This window comes from Oncorhynchus mykiss, chromosome 23 (assembly GCF_013265735.2).
Source record: "Oncorhynchus mykiss isolate Arlee chromosome 23, USDA_OmykA_1.1, whole genome shotgun sequence".
NCBI lineage: Eukaryota > Metazoa > Chordata > Actinopteri > Salmoniformes > Salmonidae > Oncorhynchus > Oncorhynchus mykiss.
In genome coordinates, this window is record NC_048587.1 from 62,181,898 (window position 1) to 62,202,951 (window position 21,054).

Consider the following 21,054-nt stretch of genomic DNA (forward strand, 5'->3'; position numbering starts at 1 on the left):
CATGGACCAGCATCCTTTGGGAAAGCTTTTGACACCTTGTAGAGTCCATGCCCTAACGAATTGAGGCAAAATGGGGTGCAACTCAATATTAGGAAAGTGTTCCTAATGGTTTGTACTCTCAGCGTATGTCAGACTTGTTCTGGAAGAGGTGGACCAAAGAGTATCTTCCTGAGTTGCAGGAGCAACAAAAATTAACAAGAGAAGAAACTTCGTCCCTGGAGATATGGTTCTCATCGGAATGACTCTTGTCTCTGTACGAAGTGTTGATGGGTTAAAGGTTCCAAACTCTCTGTTCAAGCAGTTGACATAGTTAGGACACCCATCGGTACCACTCAAGACATGTAGCAGAGGTCTCTTCACGGTCCCCAGGGCCAGAACAGAGGCTGGGAAATGCAGAGTATTAAATAAAGCCATGACTACATCACAGGAAGTTTGTGGCACCTTATTTGGGGAGAACAGGCTCATGGTAAAAGCTGGAGCAGAATAAGTGAAATGGTATCAAATACATCCAACACATGGTTTCCAGTTGTTTGTTGACATTCCATTTGCTCCGTTCCAGTCATTATTATGAGCCATCGTCCACTCAGCAGCCTCCACTGGACTACATGGAACTGTCTGCCACCCCAGTTAACTCAAGTAAACACTAAAAACAGATGAAAAAAAACAGATTAAAGAGCACCTTGCGGCACAACGGGGACTGTGAAGACGTTTGTATATATTTTGTATTTTGTAATGTTATGTATAGTATGTATTATATTGTTGTGTTTTGTTTTGAGTTTGGAACCCAGGAAGAGAAGCCGTTGACTTGGCAGCGACTAAATAGCAAATACTAAACTCGTGGCTCATGGGGCAAGTCACACAAACCACCCCGACTCCAGAGTGCTGGTTAGACAAGTGAGAACCCAGACCACCAAGCTGTGTCTGCTGCTGGAGGCCCACATTAGGTTTCCTCTATGTTTTGAAGTTGTAATTGTTTTGATCCCACAAGAACAAGGAGTTTGGTTGATGAAATCATGTTTCTGGTTTCCTACTATGGTTATCATGGGTATTTGAAAGCAAGATGGAGCCTCACCTGGACACAGCCCTTTTCCCATGTTCGCCTTTCCTTATTTAGGGTTTGGCATTATGGGTCAGCTAGGTCTCAGGTATAGAGTAACCATACATTATGGGTCAGCTAGGTCTAAGGTATAGAGTAACCATACATTATGGGTCAGCTAGGTCTCAGGTATAGAGTAACCATACATTATGGGTCAGCTAGGTCTCAGGTATAGAGTAACCATACATTAGGAGTCAGCTAGGTCTCAGGTATAGAGTAACCATACATTATGGGTCAGCTAGGTCTCAGGTATAGAGTAACCATACATTATGGGTCAGCTAGGTCTCAGGTATAGAGTAACCATACATTAGGAGTCAGCTAGGTCTCAGGTATAGAGTAACCATACATTATGGGTCAGCTAGGTCTCAGGTATAGAGTAACCATACATTATGGGTCAGCTAGGTCTCAGGTATAGAGTAACCATACATTATGGGTCAGCTAGGACTCAGGTATGGAGTTACCATACATTATGGGTCAGCTAGGACTCAGGTATTGAGTTATCATACATTATTGGTCAGCTAAGACTCAAGTATGGAGTTACCATACATTATGGGTCAGCTAAGACTCAGGTATGGAGTTACCATACATTACGGGTCAGCTAGGTCTCAGGTATAGAGTTACCATACATTATAGGTCAGCTAGAACTTTTTATTTATTTATTACATGAAGATAAAATATTCTGCTATATATAATTTTGTTTTCTATTTAAATTCTCATGTTTGCTTTGATCATGGAAAGACTCTGTAACCTGTGAAATGACCTGTGTTTTGTATACGTGGAGCCTTTGTCTGGCAAATACATTTCTGTTTGTTTTTACACTATTCGAGATTTGTATTCCATCTTTTGTGCTTACTTTGAAAGTGTGTATGACGGCAGCATCACATACCTGGAGTTTCAACGTAAGTTTTGAATTGGATTACGAAGAGCCTTTATAAAATGGTTCACATAATTCTTTCAAAGTGATGATCTGAAGACACTACTTACCTAGCTTCCCATTGTGGTCATCTGTAAACATGCAGAGTAGGTGGAAGACAGTGAGAACATCATTAACATGGACACTAGAAGATATAGTCTCTCTCCGGGACTCCTAGTCTCAAATCACTTCTCTAACGTCACAAATCCCAATTGAGTTCCACGCACCTAAATAACTCCAATGTGAGACAACTTCTCCAATGAAGATATTCTACCCTGCCACCACTTCTTAATGTCATTAAATAAATGTGACTGGTCAATCAGAGATCCTGGTCCATCAGAAACTACCCACTGGGCAAACTACGTAATATCAACGTGGATATTTGGGTAATATTTGGTTGAGATGTTGATCAACGAGATAACAACCTACAGTATATTCACCCACTCATAAAGCCTGCCAAAAGTTAAGTGAATTTCCAGTGTGTTATAACAAAGTTTTCAACCATCCAGCACAACCAAATGACAGTGGAAAAACAGTGTTTGATATTTGGTTTTGTTGTCACCATCATGTCCATCACTGCACTTTCAACTAATTTAAAACACAGAAAAGTTCAAATGGGAATACAATGTCAGATATTTTGTTTATTTATACAACAGATTCATGTGAATGTCCATGTGCTTCATCTAATAGCAGAACCAAATGACCTGGATTACAGTTTAAAAATGTAAAACGTCAAATGGTTGACATAATTCAGGTAAAGTGATGATCTGAAGATACTACTTACCTAGCTTCCTAGTGATGTCATCTGTAAACATGTAGAGTAGATGGAAGACAGTGAGAACATCATTAACTTCTTTGGGATAGGTTGCAGCATTTTCACTTTGGATGAATAGCGTGCCCAGAGTAAACTGCCTCCTACTCAGTCCCAGAATCTAATATATGCATATCATTAGTAGATTTGGATAGAAAACACTATAAAGTTTCTAAAACTGTTTGAATGATGTCTGTGAGTGAAAGATTAGTGGAATCTGTGTGGGTAGCTGGACAGGTAGGATGACTGACAGTGAAGGTGAACAGGTGGTCACGTTTCAGGTGACAGAGGAATGGATGAGACTGAGGCAGAAATTCCTTTAACCATAAAGTGGTATATTTAGAGTAGTCTGTGGTGGATTCATGGATGCACAGAACTTCTGGATCAGACGGAGTTAAGGAAGAGAAAGCAGCGAGATCAGGCGATGGCAATTTCCTCCTTTTATGGAGTTTTATAGATCTGCCGGACAATTCCACCTGACCTAATTAAAGTGCCCCTGGCCCAGCTGAGTAAGTGGCAATGAATTAAAGGATTATTCCACCAACTCCATGTGCCTTTTCTACAGTGAGTATAACAGAACTCATTTGGCAGGCGAAAACCTGAGAAAATCCAACCAGGAAGTGGGAAATCTGAGGTTTGTAGTTTTTCAACACTTGGCCTATCGAAAACAGTGTCTATGGGTCAATTTGCACTTCCTAAGGCTTCCACTAGATGTCAACCGTCTTTAGAAACTTGTTTTAGGCTTCTACTATAAAGGAGGGGGGAATGGGAGCTCTTTGATTCATGGGTCTGGCAGAGTACCACAGGCTCATGACGCTCAGTCACGAGAGAGTTAGCTCTCATTCCATGGCTTTTCTACAGACAATGGAATTCTCCGGTTGGAACATTATTGAACAATTATGATAAAAACATCGTAAAGATTGATTCTATACAATGTTTGATATGTTTCTACGACCAGTAATCTAACTTTTTGGAATTTTCGTCCGACCTTTCCGCTAGAAGTTGCACGCGCTTTTTGATTTGTTTACCAAACGCTCTAACAAAAGGATGTATATGGACAGAATTGATGAACTTTATCGAACAAATCAAAAATGTATTGTCAAACTGGGATTCCTGAGAGTGCATTCTGATGAAGATCATCAAAGGTAAGTGAATATTTCTAATGCTATTTCTGACTAATGTTGACTACGCAACATGGTGGATATTTATTTTGGCTGGTTTGGGCTCTGATCTCCGTACTCAGATTATCGCATGGTATGCTTTTTCCGTAAAAAAAAATTAAAATCTGACACAGAGGTTGCATTAAGGAGAAGTGGATCTAAAGTTCCATGCATAACACTTGTATTTTCATCAACATTTATAATGAGTATTTCTGTAAATTGATGGCTCTCTGCAAAAATCACCACATGTTTTGGAACTACTGAACATAACACGCCAATGTAAAATGAGATTTCTGGATATAAAAATGCACTTTATAGGACAAAACATACATGTATTGTGTAACATGAAGTCCTGTGAGTATCCAAGATGGCGTAGCAGTCAGACGTCTTGTCCTGTCCCTTGTATATATCGTTTTTACATATTTTTCTTTGCATATCTTTCTAAATATTTTGCTAAACCTCAACATCTAAATACTCTCCTGCAACCCGCCTCACCCAATGTAGCGTGGATCTGCTTTTTTTTAAAGTATTTATAATTACTTCGGATCTGGAACCCCTCAACTGAAGCTAGCCAGCTAACTACCAGCTATCAGTCAGTAAACCATTGCTAGTGTTCATCAGCTAACCTATAGCTCGGAAAGCTCTCGCCAGTTCGAACAACGCGACTCTAACCAGAGCATAACTGACCTATTATTTTTATCCCCGGATTCCCACCGCAAACAGACTTTTTATCTGGATCTTCACAACTAGCTAACCGCAACCCCGGATGACTACTCCTGGCTAGCTTTTCCATCCACTTAGCTTGAAGCTAGCCCGGCCAGAGCTCCTGTGCTACCACCGAAGCATACACCTGGGCTACAATATCCGGACCCCTTCTATAGCCGGTACGGGGCATGGAACCCCGCAGATCCCCTACGACTCGAATACCGACATAATCTGCCTGAGGACTCAGGCGCGACGCCCGCTGAAGGCCCATTATGCTAACCAGCTAGGCCTGCTTAGCTACCTAGAGCTATTTGGAACCCTACTAATTCCACGACCGGTCTATCGATGTCACCGCATGAAGAGGCATAAACAGACTTAACCCCATCGCGACGTCCCCCAAAGGCTAACTTTCTAGCCCTTGCTATCTGCTTGCTTGCTAATTCAGCCTGCTAACTGCTAGCCTGCCCCGGTCTACTAACTTTTAACTTGTTTAGCCCCGGTCTGCTAACTGTCTGAATCGCCGTGTCCCCAGCCAGCCCAACCACTCACGGGACCCATATTTATTTTCAATCTCTTTTAGATTTTTAATTCGATTATACCTTCCGGTAACCTGCCTCACCCAATGTGATACGGAATCGCTATTATTTTTAATTTTAGAACACATTCAAGAACCTCCAGAAGCTAACCAGCTAACTACAAGCTATTTAGTCATTGTTAGCCACTGCTAGAGGCTTTTACCTTCTGCACAGCCAGACAGTTTTTTTAGCCTGGATAATACTCGCCAGTCTACCAGTATCGAACTGTCTCTCCACAACAATGCCAGATTCCTGCCGTAATCCCTGGACCCCTACTTCTGATCTTCACAGCTAGCTTGCACCCAGTACCGAAGCTATCCCTGAGGCCCACTTCCCGGCCTACTCAGCTGTTCACCCGAACCACACTCATACACAGCTAGAGCCCAATACTCCACCGGATCCTTGCTGTAAACTCTGGACCTTGGCTAACGCCACTGCTACGAAGCTAGCACCAGTTAGCCGTGAGCCAGGCACATCTCCCTGCTAGCAGGCACATCTCCCTGCCAACCCCCCCTACCACCCACGGGCAACTAACTTTAAACGCTGTGTCGCTAGCGTAGTGGCGTCTTCCCTGTCCCATCTACTGCTGCCCCCTGGACACTGTGATCACTTGGCTATATAGCTGATGCCTGCTGGACTGTCCATTAATCACGGTACTCCATTCTGTTTTTTTATGTTTTTATCTGTTGGCCCCAGCCGCGAACTCAGGCTCTGTGTGTAGTTAATCCGACCCTCTCTGCCTAGTCAACGCCATTTTACCTGCTGCTGTTTTGCTAGCTCTCCCAATCAACACCTGCGATTACTGTATGCCTCGCTGCATGTCTCTCTCAAATGTCAATATGCCTTGTATACTGTTGTTCAGGTTAGTTATCATTGTTTTAGAGTACAATGGAGCCCCTAGTTCCACTCTCTGATACCTCCTTTGTCCCACCTCCCACACATGCGGTGACCTCACCCATTACAACCAGCATGTCCAGAGATACAACCTCTCTTATCATCACCCAGTGCCTGGGCTTTCCTCCGCTGTACCCGCACCCCACCATAACCCTGTCTGCGCATTATGCCCTGAATATATTCTACCATGCCCAGAAATTTGCTCCTTTTATTCTTTGTCCCCAACGCTCTATGCGACCAGTTTTGATAGCCTTTAGCGGCACCCTCATACTACTCTTCCTCTGTTCCGCGGGTGATGTGGAGGTAAACCCAGGCCCTGCATGTCCCCAGGCACCCTCATTTGTTGACGTTTGTGATCGAAAAAGCCATGGTTTCATGCATGTCAACATCAGAAGCCTCCTCCCTAAGTTTGTTTTACTCACTGCTTTAGCACACTCTGCTAACCCTGATGTCCTTGCCATGTCTGAATTCTGGCTTAGGAAGGCCACCAAAAATTCTGAGATTTCGATACCCGACTATAACATTTTCCGTCAAGATAGAACTGCCAAAGGGGGAGGAGTTGCAGTCTACTGCAGAGACAGCCTGCAAAGTAATGTCATACTTTCCAGGTCCATACCCAAACAGTTCGAACTACTAATTTTAAAAATTACTCTCTCCAGAAATAAGTCTCTCACTGTTGCCGCCTGCTTACCGACCCCCCACAGCTCCCAGCTGTGCCCTGGACACCATTTGTGAATTGATCGCCCCCCATCTACCTTCAGAGTTTGTTCTGTTAGGTGACCTAAACTGGGATATGCTTAACACTCCGGCAGTCCTACAATCTAAGCTAGATACCCTCAATCTCACACAAATCATCAAGGAACCCACCAGGTACAACCCTAAATCTGTAAACAAGGGCACCCTCATAGACGTCATCCTGACCAACTGGCCCTCCAAATACACCTCTGCTGTCTTCAACCTGGATCTCAGCGATCACTGCCTCATTGTCTGTATCCGCTACGGGTCCGCAGTCAAACGACCACCCCTCATCACTGTCAAACGCTCCCTAAAACACTTCTGCGAGCAGGCCTTTCTATTGACCTCATCCCGTCAGTTGAGGATGCCTGGTCATTCTTTAAAAATAACTTCCTCACCATTTTTGATGAGCATGCTCCGTTCAAAAAATGCAGAACTAAGAACAGATACAGCCCTTGATTCACTCCAGACCAGACTGCTATTGCAGTCCTGTAGTCCCCGCGATATGCAACTGTTCAGGGAAGTCAGGAACCAATACACGCAGTCAGTCAGGAAAGCAAAGGCCAGCTTCTTCAGGCAGAAATTTGCATCCTGTAGCTCTAACTCCAAAAAGTTCTGGGACACTGTAAAGTCCATGGAGAACAAGAGCACCTCCTCCCAGCTGCCCACTGCACTGAGGCTAGGTAACACGGTCACCACCGATAAATCCATGATTATCGAAAACTTCAACAAGCATTTCTCCTTTACCCAAATCCAGATAGCAGATGTTCTGAAAGAGCTGCAAATCCTGGACCTGTACAAATCACAATCTGGACCCTCTATTTCTGAAACTATCCGCCGCCATTGTCGCAACCCCTATTACCAGCCTGTTCAACCTCTCTTTCATATCGTCTGAGATCCCCAATGATTGGAAAGCTGCCGCAGTCATCCCCCTCTTCAAAGGGGGAGACACCCTGGACCCAAACTGTTACAGACCTACAGTATATCCATCCTGCTCTGCCTATCTAAGGTCTTCGAAAGCCAAGTCAACAAACAGGTCACTGACCATCTCGAATCCCACCGTACCTTCTCCGCTGTGCAATCTGGTTTCCGAGCCGGTCACGGGTGCACCTCAGCCACGCTCAAGGAACTAAACGATATCATAACCGCCATCGATAAAAGACAGTACTGTGCAGCCGTCTTCATCGACCTGGCCAAGGCTTTTGACTCTGTCAATCACCATATTGTTATCGGCAGACTCAGTAGCCTCTGTTTTTCTAATGACTGCCTTGCCTGGTTCACCAACTACTTTGCAGACAGAGTTCAGTGTGACAAATCGGAGGGCATGTTGTCCGGTCCTCTGGCAGTCTCTATGGGGGTGCCACGGGGTTCAATTCTCGCGGGGTTCAATCTAACCTCCAAACGAGCTTCAATGCCATACAACACTCCTTCCGTGGCCTCCAACTGCTCTTAAACGCTAGTAAAACCAAATGCATGCTTTTCAACCGTTCACTGCCTGCACCCGCACGCCCGACTAGCATCACCACCCTGGATGGTTCCGACCTAGAATATGTGGACTATAAGTACCTAGGTGTCTGGCTAGACTGTAAACTGTCCTTCCAGACTCATATCAAACATCTCCAATCTAAAATCAAATCTAGAGTCGGCTTTCTATTCCGCAACAAAACCTCCTTCACTCACGCCTCCAAACTTACCCTAGTAAAACTGACTATCCTACCGATCCGCGACTTCGGCGATGTCATCTACAAAATAGCTTCCAATACTCTACTTAGCAAACTAGATGCAGTTTATCCCAGTGCCATCCGTTTTGTTACTAAAGCACCTTATACCACCCACCACTGCGACCTGTATGATCTAGTCAGCTGGCCCTCGCTACATATTCGTCGCCAGACCCACTGGCTCCAGGTCATCTACAAGTCCATGCTAGGTAAAGCTCCGCCTTATTTCAGTTCACTGGTCACGATGGCAACACCCACCCGTAGCACGCGCTCCAGCAGGTGTATCTCACTGATCATCCCTAAAGCCAACACCTCATTTGACCGCCTTTCTTTCCAGTTCTCTGCTGCCGGTGACTGGAACGAATTGCAAAAATCGCTGAAGTTGGAGACTTTTATCTCCCTCACCAACTTCAAACATCTGCTATCTGAGCAGCTAACCGATCGCTGCAGCTGTACATAGTCTATCGGTAAATAGCCCACCCAATTTACCTACCTCATTTATCACTCCAGTGTTAATCTGCAAAATTGTAATTATTCGCCTACCTCCTCATGCCTTTCGCACACAATGTATATAGACTCTTTTTTTTCTACTCTGTTATTGACTTGTTTATTGTTTACTCCATGTGTTGTCTGTTCACACTGCTATGCTTTATCTTGGCCAGGTCGCAGTTGCAAATGAGAACTTGTTCTCAACTAGCCTACCTGGTTAAATAAAGTTGAAATAAAAAAATAAAAAATAATAAATGAGTGTCACCTGATGAAGATCATCAAAGGTTAGTGATTAATTTTCTCTCTTTTTGTGCTTTTTGTGACTCCTCTCTTTGGCTGGAAAAATGGCTGTGTATTTCTGTTGGTGACCTAACATAATCGTTTGTGGAGCTTTCGCTGTAAAGCATTTTTTAAATCAGACACAGTGACTGGATTAACGAGAATTGTATCTTTAAAATGGTGCCTAATACTTGTATGTTTGAGAAATTTGATTTATGAGATTTCTGTTGATTTGTATTTGGCGCCCTGCAATTTCATTGGCTGTTGGCGAGGGGTTCCGCTGTCCAAATACCCAGACAGATTAACATGAACACTAGAAGATGTAGTCTCTCTCTCTGGGACTCCTTGTCTCATATCACTATTCCAACATCAGAAGGAACATGTTCAATGAGCTCAAAATAACCTTCTTAAAATGTTGTCGTACTTGAAGTCGGGAAATAAAAAAATAAAAAAAACTTTTGTGGTTCTAATAATATTATCAAAGTGATGATCTGAAGACACTACTTACTATTATCCTTCTTGAGGTCATCTGTAAATATGTAGAGTAGATGGAAGACAGAGAGAACATCATTAACATGAACTTTAGAATATGTAGTCTCTCTCTGGGACTTCTTGGTTAGGATTCAATCCAATGTGCAGTATATCGCAGGGCACTTCACATCTGACAATGCACTTTTAAAGGCATTTTCCACCGGCATTCACAGAGATCACATTCATAGTAAACACTGTACATGTCGATTCATGTGTAAAATACCTGTAAAAGTCTGTTATAGTGTGCTGCGTAATAACGTGCCTTGAATTGAATCCCGACCCTTGTCTCATACCACTGTTCCAACATCAGAAGGAACATAAATGTGCTCAGCAACCAAAAAAAGACTTTAAATGATTCAAATAATTCTTGCCAAGTAATTTTTATTTTTTATTTTACAAGTCAGTTAAGAAAAAAATCTTATTTTCAATAACGGCCTAGGAACAGTGAGTTAACTGCCTGTTCAGGGGCAGAATGGCAGATTTGTACCTTGGGGATTTGAACTTGCAACCTTCCAGTTCCTAGTCCAACACTCTAACGACTAGGCTACCCTGCCATACCAATATATGAAGACACCACTTACCTCGCTGCTCAGTGAGGTCATCTGTAAATATGTAGAGTAGATGGAAGACAGTGAGAACATCATTAACATGAACATTAGAAGATGTAGTCTGTCTCTGGGACTCATATCACTTCTCAAACGTCGCAAATTCTAATTGAGTTCCACCATCTAATTGAGTTCCAGAGTACCTCTGTGAGACAACTTCTTCAATGAAGATATTCTACCCTACCACCACTTCGTAATTTCATTCATTAAATGTGACTGGTCCACCAGTGATCCAGGTTTATCAGAGATGACCTCTCTCTAGTCTAGTGGTCCTCTACAGTCTCAACACATCCTGTTCTAGAACATCAACATTAATGTGACTGGTCCATCAGTGATCCCGGTGAATCAGAATTAAGGACAATAAAACTTCTACTTTTCCCACTGCAGTTTAAGTTGAACTATTATCACACATGCAGGTTAAAATCAGTCGTCAGTGTTAACATGTAAATCACCTGCAGGTTAAAATCAGTCATCAGTGTCAACATGTTAATCACCTGCAGGTTTAGTATATTATCCTGTATCCGTATAATACAACCACAGTGATGTGGTGAGGTTGAAAAAAACATTGCAGACATTTCATTCCAACAATTAAACGTTCATATAATTTCTCCATTACCTTTCTTATAACATATGCAGTAGATAGCCAGAGATAACCCAATCCCAATGATGGCTCCCAGACAGCATAACACAATGAAGGCCATTCTCCATGGGGTTGGATCAAATAACTCACCTAAAACACAAACATCATTACACATCAACAACAGGGTTTGGTACTAATACTACCACACATCAACAACAGGGTTTGGTGTTAATACTACCACACATCAACAACAGGGTTTGGTGTTAATACTACCACACATCAACAACAGGGTTTGGTACTAATACTACCACACATCAACAACAGGGTTTGGTGTTAATACTACCACACATCAACAACAGGGTTTGGTACTAATACTAACACACATCAACAACAGGGTTTGGTACTAATACTACCACACATCAACAACAGGGTTTGGTGTTAATACTACCACACATCAACAACAGGGTTTGGTACTAATACTACCACACATCAACAACAGGGTTTGGCACTAATACTACCACACATCATTACACATCAACAACAGGGTTTGGTACTAATACTACCAGACATCAACAACAGGGTTTGGTACTAATACTACCACACATCAACAACAGGGTTTGGTACTAATACTACCACACATCATTACACATCAACAACAGGGTTTGGTACTAATACTACCACACATCATTACACATCAACAACAGGGTTTGGTACTAATACTACCACACTTCAACAACAGGGTTTGGCACTAATACTACCACACATCATTACACATCAACAACAGGGTTTGGTACTAATAATACCACACATCATTACACATCAACAACAGGGTTTGGTACTAATACTACCACACATCATTACACATCAACAACAGGGTTTGGTACTAATACTACCACACATCATTACACATCAACAACAGGGTTTGGTACGAATACTACCACACATCATTACACATCAACAACAGGGTTTGGTACTAATACTACCACACTTCAACAACAGGGTTTGGTACTAATACTACCACACATCAACAACAGGGTTTGGTACTAATACTACCACACATCAAAACACATCAACAACAGGGCTTGGTACTAATACTACCACACATCAACAACAGGGTTTGGCACTAATACTACCACACATCATTACACACCAACAACAGGGTTTGGTACTAATACTACCACACATCAACAACAGGGTTTGGTACTAATACTACCACACATCATTACACACCAACAACAGGGTTTGGTACTAATACTACCACACATCATTACACATCAACAACAGGGTCTGGTACCAATAATACCACACATCATTACACACCAACAACAGGGTTTGGTACTAATACTACCACACATCAACAACAGAGTTTGGTACTAATACTGCCACACATCATTACACATCAACAACAGGGTTTGGTACTAATACTACCACACACATCATTACACATCAACAACAGGGTCTGGTACTAATAGTACCACACATCATTACACATCAACAACAGGGTTTGGTGTTAATACTACCACACATCAACAACAGGGTTTGGTACTAATACTACCACACATCAACAACAGGGTTTGGTGTTAATACTACCACACATCATTACACATCAACAACAGGGTTTGGTACTAATACTACCACACATCAACAACAGGGTTTGGTACTAATACTACCAAACATCAACAACAGGGTTTGGTACTAATACTACCACACATCATTACACATCAACAACAGGGTTTGGTACTAATACTACCAGACATCAACAACAGGGTTTGGTACTAATACTGCCACACATCATTACACATCAACAACAGGGTTTGGTACTAATACTACCACACATCATTACACATCAACAACAGGGTTTGGTACTAATACTACCACACATCAACAACAGGATTTGGCACTAATACTACCACACATCAACAACAGGGTTTGGTACTAATACTACCACACATCATTACACATCAACAACAGGGTTTGGTACTAATACTACCACACATCAACAACAGGGTTTGGTACTAATGCTACCACACATCAACAACAGGGTTTGGTACTAATACTACCACACATCATTACACATCAACAACAGGGTTTGGTACTAATACTACCACACACCAACAACAGGGTTTGGTACTAATACTACCACACATCATTACACATCAACAACAGGGTTTGGTACTAATACTACCAAACATCAACAACAGGGTTTGGTGCTAATACTACCACACACCAACAACAGGGTTTGGTATTAATACTACCACACATCACTACACATCAACAACAGGGTTTGGTACTAATACTACCACACATCAACAACAGGGTTTGGTACTAATACTACCACACATCAACAACAGGGTTTGGTACTAATACTACCACACATCAACAACAGGGTTTGGTACTAATACTACCACACATCATTACACATCAACAACAGGGTTTGGTACTAATACTACCACACACCAACAACAGGGTTTGGTATTAATACTACCACACATCACTACACACCAACAACAGGGTTTGGTACTAATACTACCACACATCAACAACAGGGTTTGGTACTAATACTACCACACATCATTACACACCAACAACAGGGTTTGGTACTAATACTACCACACATCATTACACATCAACAACAGGGTCTGGTACCAATAATACCACACATCATTACACACCAACAACAGGGTTTGGTACTAATACTACCACACATCATTACACACCAACAACAGAGTTTGGTACTAATACTACCACACATCATTACACATCAACAACAGGGTTTGGTACTAATACTACCACACACATCATTACACATCAACAACAGGGTCTGGTACTAATACTACCACACATCATTACACATCAACAACAGGGTTTGGTGTTAATACTACCACACATCAACAACAGGGTTTGGTACTAATACTACCACACATCAACAACAGGGTTTGGTACTAATACTACCACACATCATTACACATCAACAACAGGGTTTGGTACTAATACTACCACACATCAACAACAGGGTTTGGTACTAATACTACCACACATCAACAACAGGGTTTGGTACTAATACTACCACACATCATTACACATCAACAACAGGGTTTGGTACTAATACTACCACACATCAACAACAGGGTTTGGTACTAATACTACCACACATCATTACACATCAACAACAGGGTTTGGTACTAATACTACCACACATCATTACACATCAACAACAGGGTTTGGTACTAATACTACCACACTTCAACAACAGGGTTTGGCACTAATACTACCACACATCAACAACAGGGTTTGGTACTAATACTACCACACATCATTACACATCAACAACAGGGTTTGGTACTAATACTACCACACATCAACAACAGGGTTTGGTACTAATACTACCACACATCAACAACAGGGTTTGGTACTAATACTACCACACATCATTACACATCAACAACAGGGTTTGGTACTAATACTACCACACATCAACAACAGGGTTTGGTACTAATACTACCACACACCAACAACAGGGTTTGGTATTAATACTACCACACATCACTACACATCAACAACAGGGTTTGGTACTAATACTACCACACTTCAACAACAGGGTTTGGTACTAATACTACCACACATCATTACACATCAACAACATGGTTTGGTACTAATACTACCACACTTCAACAACAGGGTTTGGTACTAATACTACCACACATCATTACACATCAACAACAGGGTTTGGTACTAATACTACCACACATCAACAACAGGGTTCGGCACTAATACTACCACACATCAACAACAGGGTTTGGTACTAATACTACCACACATCAACAACAGGGTTTGGTACTAATACTACCACACATCATTACACATCAACAACAGGGTCTGGTACCAATACTACCACACATCATTACACATCAACAACAGGGTTTGGTGTTAATACTACCACACATCAACAACAGGGTTTGGTGCTAATACTACCACACATCAACAACAGGGTTTGGTACTAATACTACCACACATCATTACACATCAACAACGGGGTTTGGTACTAATACTACCACACATCAACAACAGGGTTTGGTACTAATACTACCACACATCAACAACAGGGTTTGGTACTAATACTACCACACATCAACAACAGGGTTTGGTACTAATACTACCACACATCAACAACAGGGTTTGGTACTAATACTACCACACATCATTACACATCAACAACAGGGTTTGGTACTAATACTACCACACATCAACAACAGGGTTTGGTACTAATACTACCACACATCATTACACATCAACAACAGGGTTTGGTACTAATACTACCACACTTCAACAACAGGGTTTGGCACTAATACTACCACACATCATTACACATCAACAACAGGGTTTGGTACTAATAATACCACACATCATTACACATCAACAACAGGGTTTGGTACTAATACTACCACACATCATTACACATCAACAACAGGGTTTGGTACGAATACTACCACACATCATTACACATCAACAACAGGGTTTGGTACTAATACTACCACACTTCAACAACAGGGTTTGGTACTAATACTACCACACATCAACAACAGGGTTTGGTACTAATACTACCACACATCATAACACATCAACAACAGGGTTTGGTACTAATACTACCACACATCAACAACAGGGTTTGGCACTAATACTACCACACATCATTACACACCAACAACAGGGTTTGGTACTAATACTACCACACATCAACAACAGGGTTTGGTACTAATACTACCACACATCATTACACACCAACAACAGGGTTTGGTACTAATACTACCACACATCATTACACATCAACAACAGGGTCTGGTACCAATAATACCACACATCATTACACACCAACAACAGGGTTTGGTACTAATACTACCACACATCAACAACAGAGTTTGGTACTAATACTACCACACATCATTACACATCAACAACAGGGTTTGGTACTAATACTACCACACATCATTACACATCAACAACAGGGTTTGGTACTAATACTACCACACATCATTACACACCAACAACAGGGTTTGGTACTAATACTACCACACATCATTACACATCAACAACAGGGTCTGGTACCAATAATACCACACATCATTACACACCAACAACAGGGTTTGGTACTAATACTACCACACATCATTACACACCAACAACAGAGTTTGGTACTAATACTACCACACATCATTACACATCAACAACAGGGTTTGGTACTAATACTACCACACACATCATTACACATCAACAACAGGGTCTGGTACTAATACTACCACACATCATTACACATCAACAACAGGGTTTGGTGTTAATACTACCACACATCAACAACAGGGTTTGGTACTAATACTACCACACATCAACAACAGGGTTTGGTACTAATACTACCACACATCATTACACATCAACAACAGGGTTTGGTACTAATACTACCACACATCAACAACAGGGTTTGGTACTAATACTACCACACATCAACAACAGGGTTTGGTACTAATACTACCACACATCATTACACATCAACAACAGGGTTTGGTACTAATACTACCACACATCAACAACAGGGTTTGGTACTAATACTACCACACATCATTACACATCAACAACAGGGTTTGGTACTAATACTACCACACATCATTACACATCAACAACAGGGTTTGGTACTAATACTACCACACTTCAACAACAGGGTTTGGCACTAATACTACCACACATCAACAACAGGGTTTGGTACTAATACTACCACACATCATTACACATCAACAACAGGGTTTGGTACTAATACTACCACACATCAACAACAGGGTTTGGTACTAATACTACCACACATCAACAACAGGGTTTGGTACTAATACTACCACACATCATTACACATCAACAACAGGGTTTGGTACTAATACTACCACACACCAACAACAGGGTTTGGTACTAATACTACCACACATCATTACACATCAACAACAGGGTTTGGTACTAATACTACCACACATCAACAACAGGGTTTGGTACTAATACTACCACACACCAACAACAGGGTTTGGTATTAATACTACCACACATCACTACACATCAACAACAGGGTTTGGTACTAATACTACCACACTTCAACAACAGGGTTTGGTACTAATACTACCACACATCATTACACATCAACAACAGGGTTTGGTACTAATACTACCACACTTCAACAACAGGGTTTGGTACTAATACTACCACACATCAACAACAGGGTTTGGTACTAATACTACCACACTTCAACAACAGGGTTTGGTACTAATACTACCACACATCATTACACATCAACAACAGGGTTTGGTACTAATACTACCACACATCAACAACAGGGTTCGGCACTAATACTACCACACATCAACAACAGGGTTTGGTACTAATACTACCACACATCAACAACAGGGTTTGGTACTAATACTACCACACATCATTACACATCAACAACAGGGTCTGGTACCAATACTACCACACATCATTACACATCAACAACATGGTTTGGTGTTAATACTACCACACATCAACAACAGGGTTTGGTGCTAATACTACCACACATCAACAACAGGGTTTGGTACTAATACTACCACACATCATTACACATCAACAACGGGGTTTGGTACTAATACTACCACACATCAACAACAGGGTTTGGTACTAATACTACCACACATCAACAACAGGGTTTGGTACTAATACTACCACACATCAACAACAGGGTTTGGTACTAATACTACCACACATCAACAACAGGGTTTGGTACTAATACTACCACACATCATTACACATCAACAACAGGGTTTGGTACTAATACTACCACACATCAACAACAGGGTTTGGTACTAATACTACCACACAGCAGTGGAGTATGTCATAATAAATACTATCCTTTTGTATTGTCGTCTCAAAGCCTTTGGTTAAAACACATACTGGACATTAACACATCAATATCTCCAGTGTTTCATGTCTAAATAATATGATGGTGTTACTCACTAGGGAGGTGAATCTCTGTCTCCATCTTCTCATTGATCCGTTTCTGTTGGACTCTGCAGGTAAAGTGGTTTGTGTCAGTCTCCTGGACAATGACATGTTGTTTGACTCTGTAGAATCCCTTGAAGTCTCTGTGTGTCTCAAGAGTTCGAGCAGAGAGATGGACTCCTTTACTGTCCAGCCACACCAGCTCAGGGTCAGGGTGCCAGCCTTCTGATTCACACAGCAGACCCATCCCTCCCTCTCTGTGTCCCTCAATGGACACCACTGGCTTGGATCCTACAGCTACAGACACACAGATTGGATGTTAGCAGGTGACAGGCTGTGAACAAATAGACACATACTGTATCCATTAATATGAAGGAAAGATGTGATGTAATTGTACTGTAGTGAGATTATTACATTAACATGAAAATAAAGCTCACCTTTAACGAGGACTTGAACAGTGAAATCATCATACCAGCTCTTTGACTGAATTAAGCATTTGTAATGTCCCTCATCAGTGCCTTGTACCCTGGTCAGTTTCAAAGAGGTGTTGCCCCTCCATAGTTCCTCTTCAAACAGTGAAGTTCTTCCTCTATAGTAGGGAATCTGATCATCTCGTATGATTCTGTGGTTTTGGTAACGAAAGACACGTTCGTCTAAGAAGTCCAGGTTCAGCCAGTCCACTGTCATGTCCTCAGCACTGATGTTGGGTTTGAGGTAACAGGGCAGAATGATGTCATCACCAGCTACAGCAACAATGGAATCAGTTGGACCAAGAACCTCAAACCTCTCTGAAGAGAACAGACAGATGAACAGTTTCAATAGTTTCAATTGTTCTCCTCTGTCATCTGCTCTGATCTGAAATACACTGTAGTATATATAGTAGTAATATACACTGCAGTATATATAGTAGTACTATACACTGTAATATATACTGGTGGCAGGTAGCCTAGTGGTTAGAGTGTTGGATTAGTAACCTAAAAATTGCAAGATCGAATCCCCGAGCTGACAAGGTAAAAATCTGTCAATTTGCCGCTGAACATGGTAGTTAACCTACTGTTCCTAGGCCATCATTGAAAATAAGAATTTGTTCTTAACTTGCCTAGTTAAATAAAGGTTAAATAAAAAATATATAAACTGTAGTATTTAAAGTAGTATTATACTGTGGTACACTATAGTATATACAGTAGTACTATACACTGTAGTATATACAGTACTATACACTGTAGTATATATACACTGCTCAAAAAAATAAAGGGAACACTTAAACAACACAATGTAACTCCAAGTCAATCACACTTCTGTGAAATCAAACTGTCCACTTGGGAAGCAACACTGATTGACAATAAATTGCACATGCTGTTGAGCAAATGGGATAGACAACAGGTAGAAATTATAGGCAATTAGCAAGACACCCCCAATAAAGGAGTGGTTCTGCAGGGGGTGATCACAGACCACTTCTCAGTTCCTATGCTTCCTGGCTGATGTTTTGGTCACTTTTGAATGCTGGCGGTGCTTTCACTCTAGTGGTAGCATGAGACCGAGTCCAGGATGGCACATCAATGCGAGCTGTGGCAAGAAGGTTTGCTGTGTCTGTCAGCATAGTGTCCAGAGCATGGAGGCGCTACCAGGAGACAGGCCAGTACATCAGGGGATGTGGAGGAGGCCGTAGGAGGGCAACAACCCAGCAGCAGGACCGCTACCTCCGCCTTTGTGCAAGGAGGAGCAGGAGGAGCACTGCCAGAGCCCTGCAAAATGACCTCCAGCAGGCCACAAATGTGCATGTGTCTGCTCAAAAGGTCAGAAACAGACTCCATGAGGGTGGTATGAGGGCCCGACGTCCACAGGTGGGGGTTGTGCTTACAACCCAACACCGTGCAGGACGTTTGGCATTTGCCAGAGAACACCAAGATTGGCAAATTCGCCACTGGTGCCCTGTGCTCTTCACAGATGAAAGCAGGTTCACACTGAGCACATGTGACAGACGTGACAGAGTCTTGAGACGCCGTGGAGAACGTTCTGCTGCCTGCAACATCCTCCAGCATGACCGGTTTGGCGGTGGGTCAGTCATGGTGTGGGGTGGCATTTCTTTGGGGGGCCGCACAGCCCAATAGTAGTAGAACTATGTAGACAGAGAAGCAAAAGGACCTCCGTCGGCTCCGTTTGATTAGACTGTGTAGAACCCTTAAGACCACAATAGTGACTAAAGACACAATGAGATGATATTGATCACACACACAGAGGTATTGAAGGCAGTGAGATATTAAATATGTATTCTACTGTACCAGAGCCTGATGTGTGTAGGAGATGTAGAAGAATCAGACACAGACAGTCTAGTTGAGTCACCTTCATTCCTGAAGACAATTATATTCATCATGAAGAGAAAGACTAACACAACTTGAAACCAGGAAAGCAATACTGTAGCATTAATTATACAATAACAATGGATAACATAGTATAACACATTTCAATAGCAAACTAGCTCATCCATTTACCTGGTTGAATCAGTCCTATTGAGGCACTGCAGTCTGATAAATGTACTAGTGTTCTGTGATCAAACTATTGTGATGTGATCAAACTACCTCCTTCTTCTTTCTATTCCTTGGAACAATAACCTGTTCAACTGCATCGCTGCACACAACTGTTGCATAGTGAGCTCAGAATCTGATAACATGGGTGTGAACTGTGGTGGTAAGTTTTGGTTGTGGATTCCAAGCCTGGCTGATGTGTAGACCATGTGACACAGAGAGGTCTATAACCCAAGCAAAACATGATAGTTTACTTAAATCTGTGCCACTCCTTTTACATGATAGGTATGATAGGTAACATTAATAGACTAGATGTAACTTAGTAAACATAAATACAGAACATTTAAATTAGTATAAGTTACATTTGATATGGTCACATAAGACAGATGGTGATTTAAGGCAAAGCTGAAAGGAGGGTGGTTGGTCGAGGTGG

General features: G+C 41.9%; 1 protein-coding gene across 2 annotated transcripts in view; it reads right to left on the reverse strand.

Moving 5' to 3' along the window:
* Nucleotides 1-20,731, reverse strand: part of LOC118943935 (butyrophilin subfamily 2 member A1-like) — a 35,052-nt gene extending 14,321 nt beyond the window's left edge. The window contains exons 1-9 of one of the 2 annotated variants that reach the window (XM_036960989.1): nucleotides 20,589-20,731; nucleotides 20,379-20,447; nucleotides 18,534-18,884; nucleotides 18,112-18,393; nucleotides 11,128-11,241; nucleotides 10,488-10,508; nucleotides 9,884-9,904; nucleotides 2,794-2,814; nucleotides 2,081-2,101 (exon numbers count right to left, since the gene is read on the reverse strand). In XM_036960989.1, coding sequence (XP_036816884.1) covers nucleotides 2,081-2,101; nucleotides 2,794-2,814; nucleotides 9,884-9,904; nucleotides 10,488-10,508; nucleotides 11,128-11,241; nucleotides 18,112-18,393; nucleotides 18,534-18,884; nucleotides 20,379-20,445 — 898 coding nt within the window. In that variant the 5' untranslated portion in view covers nucleotides 20,446-20,447; nucleotides 20,589-20,731. Of the gene's footprint in view, nucleotides 1-2,080; nucleotides 2,102-2,793; nucleotides 2,815-9,883; nucleotides 9,905-10,487; nucleotides 10,509-11,127; nucleotides 11,242-18,111; nucleotides 18,394-18,533; nucleotides 18,885-20,378; nucleotides 20,482-20,588 lie in introns of both variants that reach the window. The other variant, XM_036960990.1, reaches the window with a different exon arrangement.
* Between the last annotated feature and the right edge of the window lie 323 nt (nucleotides 20,732-21,054).